Source organism: Poecile atricapillus, chromosome Z (genome assembly GCF_030490865.1).
Source record: "Poecile atricapillus isolate bPoeAtr1 chromosome Z, bPoeAtr1.hap1, whole genome shotgun sequence".
In the NCBI taxonomy this organism is placed as follows: Eukaryota; Metazoa; Chordata; class Aves; order Passeriformes; family Paridae; genus Poecile; species Poecile atricapillus.
The window spans coordinates 119710041-119718124 of NC_081289.1; the positions used below are offsets into that span (position 1 = coordinate 119710041).

The 8084-nt window shown below is 41.8% G+C and overlaps 1 protein-coding gene across 2 annotated transcripts in view; it reads right to left on the reverse strand.

Moving 5' to 3' along the window:
- DOCK8 (dedicator of cytokinesis 8) overlaps positions 1 to 8044 on the reverse strand; it is a 96692-nt gene extending 88648 nt beyond the window's left edge. The window contains exons 1-2 of one of the 2 annotated variants that reach the window (XM_058826807.1): positions 7784 to 8044; positions 1276 to 1464 (exon numbers count right to left, since the gene is read on the reverse strand). Coding sequence is in view for 1 of the 2 variants with exons in the window: in XM_058826806.1 (XP_058682789.1) it covers positions 9 to 61 (53 nt within the window). In the remaining variant the exon portion in view is untranslated. Of the gene's footprint in view, positions 1 to 8; positions 862 to 1275; positions 1465 to 7783 lie in introns of those variants that run through there. The other variant, XM_058826806.1, reaches the window with a different exon arrangement.
- Positions 8045 to 8084: the final 40 nt, after the last annotated feature.

An 8084-nucleotide genomic window follows, 5' to 3' on the forward strand; every position in this document is an offset into this window, starting at 1 on the left:
CCGCTTACCTGTTGATCTTCAGGGCGAACGCCCTCCTGTCTGCGGCAGGTAACGTCGCCATACGGGCGAGCAGCCGTGGGTATCGGCTGCCGACGAGGACCGAGATTGGTTGTACGCACCAAGGGCGGATTTATTTCATTTATTTATTTTTCTTAATTGCGTGCTCCGGGCTAAAAACCCGACTGATCCACTGACAGTTCTGGGTGGCAACTTCCGCATTTCACCTTCCTCACCGAAATTGGCCGGAGTGGGAGGGATCTGCCCTAGTGCACAGCGCACTGCTCCCCCTGCCTCGTCTGCCCCACCGCCAGCAGCGCCCAGCCCGGTGTGCCGGGCGTCCTGCGCCTTCCTGGAGGCTTCCACCAGCTGTCCGCCCCGGCCGGGGAGCCCACGGGCACGGCGGGAGAGCAGCAACTTACCCTCCCTCTTTACGGAGGCGAACCCCGAGCCGCCCTGGGGGCATTTTGGAGAGAAGCAGCGGAGAAGGCAAGCGCTTAGGCACAGACAGGAAGAGAACGCACCGTGTACATTTGATCGAGCATAGTTGCGGGAATCCATGAGCATCCCTCACAACCCTTTTTCTTTTGGACAAGGCAGTGCGAGTCTCAGACTCCTCTGCCTCCGCCCCACCACACCCCACACACATATACACACCCGCCGGGGGTCAAACGCTGCTCTGCGGGGGCGGGCGAGGAAGCAACGGACACCACCGCGCACTGCTGGCCACCGCCGTCGCCGGGCTAGCCCCGGGTGCCCAGGATCCAGCCCGTCCTGCCAGGCGGAGCAGGCGGGGCCGCCGGGCCGGGCCAGGCAGGATCGGGCGGGGCAGACCTGAGTAGGGCTGCTTGGAGCAGGGCAGAACCGCACCCACTGCCCACAGGCATCAGAGATAGCCAGGGACCTTCCTTCGGCCCCACTAGCGCGTGGATGGAGCTGGTCGGGAAAGTAGGGACAGCAAGTTGCGAGAGGTGAATACATGTCAGCTCTTTACCTGAGGTATTTTGCCAGTACACCTGTGCACCCAGGATCTATGTTTCTCTTACATCTAAACTGTGTAAGAAAAACTCACAGGTACCAACACCAGATACCAGCTCAGCTTGGCACAAAGCTTGGCACTGCTGTTCTATTCACCAGCACTTACTGCTCAGCTCTTTAAAAAGGCTATTTTAATTAATTATCTTGTGGTTGTGTTACAAAATTATGTTTCCTGACTGGTATTTTTTCTTTCTTGCCTTGATGCAGTTTTCACTGCTTCTGCAGATAAGGAGAACTCACCTTTCATTTGAAAGGGGAAACAAAACCCAAACATGGTTTCTACAGATGAATTCTGAGGTAGCAGAGGCAATTCCGTTTTAGGTTGTCTTGTTTTTACTAAATCTGTGCTTTGATGGCAACAACATTAGGATTCACCCAGTGAAAGAGAGTCATAGCTTATCTCTCCATTCCCAGTAACCTGGAGGGAATCTAGAAGAAAACAGTGGGATATGAGGCAAGGAATAGACAACTGTCAAACAGTGAGGGCCTAAAATTGTTCTACCAACAATTATATTTTTCTCTGTAGGATTCACCATTCTTTAGAGTACTGTGTGGTCTCAAATATAAATGTTAACCTCTTGGTTAACCTCTGGCTAAGAGCCCCTGGGGAGATGTTGATGCCAAAGAAAAAGAAAACAGACTAAAATAAAAATTAAAAAGTTGAAACAAATATGGGTATGTTTTTGGAAAAAAGCCTACAAGGATCTTCAGCAGAACAAGACCTGAAATAGTTCAGAGAAACTTATGAGAGAAAATATTAAAATCTACTATTAATAGGATGTTGCTACCTAACAAATATTTGCTTTGGGAAGAATAAATTGGGCACTTTATTGCATGGAACTTACCCACCACACCCATCCTGTCTTTACCTCACCAAGATAAAGCTAAAGCCACCTACCTACATGTAACTTGAACTTAAATATCACTTAGTTACAAATTACTGATAGTAGCTGTGGTCCAGCAAGTATTAGTGACAAGAAAAAATTATTGCCATAGATAGTGGGTCTGGCAAGACACTACCTCTTTGAAGCTACAAAAAAGAGTCCAGGCTTCATTTTAATAGCTCATGTGGCATGAAATAAGGACCTTCCTTGATTGCTAAATCTTGCTATAGAAACAGAGCTAGCAGAAATGCATGTAACAAACTAACGTGCACAAATACATCCATTTATTAATTTTACAACTGCTTATTTTACAGCTTCATATATTCTTCATAAGCATGGACAAAGGATTGCTCAGAAATGTTTTGCCAAGTGCAGGAAAAAAATCTCTGAGGAGACACACAAAATTTAAGTTTTCAAAACTTTAAAGTTTTGGCTAGCATATATACACACAGAGAGAGGGTGCTCTCATGGTTTAAACCCACCTGGCAACTATGTCCCACACTCTGATCCAGTGGGATAGAGAAAAGAGAATTGTAAGGATAAAAGTGAGAAAACTTGCAGGTCGAGAAAAAGCCGGTTTAATAGGGAAAACAAAGGCTGCGCACACAAGCAAAGCAAAACAAGGAATTCAGTCACTGCTTTCCACAGGCAGGAGCCCAGGAAAACAGAGTTCCAGCATGGGTAATATGACTTGGGAAGACAAATATCATCAGTCTGAAAGACTCCCCTTTTTTTGTTCTTCCTCACAGCTTCCTATCTCTATAAATATATATTAATATATATATTTATGTGTATTATAATACACATAATTTTTATATATTTCTATATATTTACACATTTAAATATATATAAAAGTATATTTATATATTTTTATATTTCTTTCAGTTTTCTGAGCATGATGCCACGTGGTCTGGGATATTCCAGTGTTCAGCTGGGGTCAGCTGTCCTGGCTGTGTCCCCTCACGACTCCATGTGCCCCCCCCCCCCCCAGCCTCCTCACTGGTGGTTTGGGGTAAGAGACAGAAAAGGCCTTGATGCTATGCAAATGCAGCTCAGCAAGAACATCCCTGTGCTATCAATACTTCTTCCAGCACAAATCTAAAACACAGCTACCAACTACCATGAAGAAAATTTATTCTTCCAAAACCAGCCAAACCAGCCAAAACCAGCACATATATCCAGCAGATACAGAACAAACACTTAGGTGTCCACTTTTTGGATGAACTGTATTATCAGAACCCTACTTTGGCATAGAAGCAGCAACTCCTTTCATCTATTATGTCAGCAGTTGCATTGCCATTTTTGAAGGAAAAAAGAAAGAAAAAAAAATAGATTTTTATTAAGACTGTTTGCACAGCTTTCACTCATTGGAGCACTATCAGATGAGAAGCTGGTGAAGTAATTGTTTTAAATTCTATTATCCAATTCAGTATTGTCAGTATGAGTGCTCCAGTTTTTTGCTAAACAAACACTATTATTTGAACTCCTGCAACAAACCAACCTACCAATACAAGGTAATGATATCTAAACACTCCTTTATAACAAAAAGTACAGCAAGATCTTTCCAGTCAGAGGGTTAAAAAAGTTACATCAAACCATGTTCCAGTGAAGGCATCAAAAAAATTAAAATTAAAGAAAACAGTGCAATTCAGAACAAACTGTTGTTTTCCAAACCTAGCTCGCTTGGGGTCAGCAGATGCAATTAGGTTTTCTATTAGATACAGTGGAAACCATGCTTGCATTCCCCATTCCTTATCCCCATCCTCCTGTCTCACACTCATGCATCCCTAATGATAGTCCTAATCATTGCTTCACCACCTCAGCTGTAGAATCAGTCATAAGCTATGCTTCCCTATAATTTTTCTTGTGTGTCAAATGCTCTCACCATTACTTGGTCTTGCTTCTGCACCTGACTGGGAGGTGTTGGGTCCACGGCTGGCTTGATGCTGTACCTGGGCAGGCTGAGGAGATGCAGGCCCAGCCACAATGAACAGCTGAGTGGTGGTAATGTCAGCACAGGTTCTGTATGGGTGCCTGGGCAGAATGGATACGCTGCAAATTGTTTTGAAGGTGTTTGCAGGCTGGGATTAAAGAAACACTGGAAGAAACAGTGACTGGCATATCGGCATTTAAGGCACACATTTTAAAAAAATTTTTTTCTGCTTCACTGGCAGTGGTATCCCTGTGAGGAATTCTACTGCATGACTGAGTATCAAGGCACCATGAACACTGTTAAACACAATTTCATATCCCACCACAATTATGGCCTGTATCCCAACAAAGCCCTGCTTAAGTGTCACCTGCTTATTTGTAGAGGATGTACCTTTGCTGATTAACCAGCAGTTGAGTTAGATCTGTGTGAGTTTTCTCAATATCTTTTATAATGTTAAGTTTGCATCCTTGGCAAAACACACCAGTGGTATATAACTTCATTAATGAATAAATGTGATTTGAATACCCTGTAAGAATATCTGGAGGCTCACACCAAGAGAAAACTGAGATTATATCAGTTTGCAATACCTGCCAGAAACACAAAATGTTAATATTCACTAATATTAATATTAAAATTAATATTCCTACCACATTGGAAGAGTGGAATGTAGCCAGTGCAGCTAGACACTAGCTCCTTAAAGGAAGTTGGCATGCCATCAAGTTTAGTGTTTTTCTGGCACAGATCTCAACTTTATTCAGTAAAATACAAGAAATTTAGTCAGAAGTGCTTTAAACAAAAAATGGTATATGAAATTTAGTAGGCTAAACTTCAGAAAAATGAGTGCAATTTTCCATTATTCCTATTAATGTTTTAAATAGATTTGCAATTAAATACTGAACTCTCTTAAAAAAAAATAAAGTCACTCCTAGGTTTAAGTTTAATTTTTGTGTTGGTGAAACAGAAGAAAGGGAACTTACATCACTTTGGAGCCTTTTTTTTTTTTTGTAAAACACTTGAGTCTAAAAGAAGAAAACCAGTCTATGTGAAAGCATATCTTCTTTTTCCATTTGTCTGTGCAAATTCTTCTGGAGGAATACAAATGCTACTGGCCAGATTCACATCAGAGTTTCTCAGACAGAAATGTTCCTTTGCTCACCTTCACAGTGAACAGAACTCTAGCAGAGACAACACTTATAAAATTTTCCCTTACTGACATAATTTTCTTATATACAACAAGGCAACTTGCTAGATGAGGTCTGATATTTAAATTCTGACCATAAACCATACCTTTTTTCTAATGTTCCTTGTTTCACTAAGTTTCACATTATAACAGTATATTGAGAACATAAGCCATAAAAAAAGTAGCAGTATTAAAAAGCAGGTGCACTGGCTGAAATAAGATCTAATGGCATGTGAATAACCTGCATGCTTCAAAGAAAAAGAAGGTCGTCTTGTTAGAGAGAAACTGTCAGTGCAAGTATAGATAAGAAAATAAAAATAACTTAATACAGGAATAGTTAAACAGATAAAAGAGAAGAAACAAGTCAATGTACCCTGGGGAACAGGCAAATCATACTGACTGAAGCTATGCATCTGCCTACCAGCTTATATTTTCAGATTACACAATTGAATTTAGTATCCGTGTCCTTATTGTTTTGCAGGTTAACTGGTATTATATGAATTTGCAATCCCTTTCTCTGAGCTGCTGAACTATATTGTACTATACTGACTTGCAGTATCATACAGGAACCTCCACCTCACAGGCCTATGGTGCTTTAAGACTCATATTCAACATACTCTTGAAATGCCAATGATTTTCTTCTGCTGTTTTGTTTAGATCATGCTCCCCTTGCTATTGTATCAGGAATTAGCCCGTTGTAATGCTCTTCCTCATTTTCTTGTTATAGACTTCTTCCATAATTCACCTCTAAAGCCTTAAACATTTTAGTACATCATTAAAAAAGCTTTGCTTGCACTGAGATCTTCAGTATTAGGGAAGGGAGTAAGTTATTTAAAGTGCAGCCAACTAAAGTAATAATTAAATACAACTTCCTGCTACCCAGCAACACTTTACTGCTTTCTGATGTTGTATGTCTTGTCTACAAATATCTTAGAATAAAACGCTTCAACTGTGCCACCCAGATTTAAGTTTGCTATGCTCATTTGGCTGCCACCACACTAAAATATGCAGGTTTTACATCTATCTTTACAAAGCAGACTTTATTACATGGTTGAGCAGAAATGAAAGGACAGCTAACACTTACAGCAAAATTCTAGTATTTAAATATAAACTTTAAAGAAACCAAAAGAAAACCCAGAAACCATAGTATTTGTTTTAGCTAATTTTGTTCAAAAGAAAAAAGTAATAAGCAGTGCTATGTGAGCTGATGAAAAGCAGAACCACGTAAGGAACCGTGACAGTGGTTTAATCACCTGTCTTTCCCAATACCAGATGTCTCACTGACATATAACTGAAATTTCAGTATTACAAATAATTCTCACTTTGAAAGACAACTTACACCCATTTCTTAATATGCACTGCAATGTAAAACTGCTCATTCCCAATGCCTTTCTGACTTTTTCCTCTTTTACACAATCTTGTACTTTTTTTTAACCAATACCTTAATAACAAAATTTTATAAAGCTGCGCAGTTCCAAGACAGCAAAAACATCTAGCATCAGGCAGGGTTGTAGCAGATACAGCTTTGAAAAGCTGATTAGACTTTTCCTCTAAAATAGGATGTATCATACAAGACGGTGATCTGAGTCACTGAAATAAGAATGCAAAAAGATTCATTTTATAATGTATTGGTCCTAAAAATCTAGAAATCAATAGCCTGTACACTGTGGGTATTTCTGTTGGAATAAATATGGTTGTATCTCCAAGGATAAGCTGAATCAATAGATTAAGTAAATTATTTTATAGTTTATTAAACCAGACTTTCACATGCTTGTTAAATGACTAAATGAGAATGACTAAAGGAGAAGACAACTATTTAGAGTGGAATATCATCATATGATCAGTATGAAATATTTTGACCTACACAAGTATAGGAAGAGTCAAGAACAAATACCAAGTACATTTATTGCCATACAAGGCAATAACAGATGGACAGACAAGACAAAGCCCAGCATACTTTACCATAACAGTACCCAAACCAGTGCTACTTAACCTTATTTTGAGAGGAGAGAAACCCACCTGGGTTTTGGGTGTGCATATATCAGCGTGCATCAGGCCAATCTCTTCTCTGTGCCTTCCCAATGCTTTTACATTTACACCGTCTGACATGGTGGAATGGGAACATGTGTTACCCATTTGCAAAACCTATGGCCCACCAAAATGTGGGGAACACATAACACTGTTAAAATTAACCATATTTGTATCTTACACATCATATGTGCCCCCTCACAGTCCCTAATGGAGAGCAGAGAAAGCCAGCATTCACCTTGCTGATTATTTGATTATGGATAGATAATGATATACACACCCCCTGCACTGTGTTTGTTATTCACGCTGGGACTCCTTCAGTAATCCTGTGTGTCTGAACCAGGCTTGGGGCTGACCTGCTGGGGGCAGCTTGGAGAAGGACCTGGGGGTCCTGGTGGACAACAAGGTGTCCATGAGCCAGCAGTGTGTCCTGGTGGCCAAGAAGGCCAGCGGGATCCTGGGGGACATTAGGAAGAGCATTGCCAGGAGGTCACAGAAGGTGATCCTCCCCTTGTACTCAGCCCTGATGAGGCACACCTGGAGTGCTGTGTCCACTTCTGGGTTCATCAGGACAAGAGACACATGCAGCTCCTGGAGCAGGTCCAACAGAGAGCAAGAGAGGTGATTAAAGGAGTGTTTCTCTTAGGAGGAAAGGCTGAGGGAGCTGGGCCTGTTTAGACTCAAGAAGAAACGACCCCTTGAGTGCACCTCATCACTGCTTACCCGTGTCTGAATGAGGGTGTCAAGAGGATGGAGCCAGGCTCCTGTCAGTAGTGCCAGGCAAGAGGCAACAAGCAGAAACTGATGACGCTCCACCTGAACACGAGGAAGAACTTTTACCGCGCATGTGACTGACCACTGGAACAATTGCCCCGAGAGGGTGTAGAAGCTCCCCCACTGGAGACATTCAAGAACCGATTGACACACTGCTGTGCCACGTGCTCTGCGCCGGCCCTGTTACAGCGTACAGAGGCACTGGGATCCCTCCCCACACATGCCGGGACTTCCCGAAACAAAATTTCCT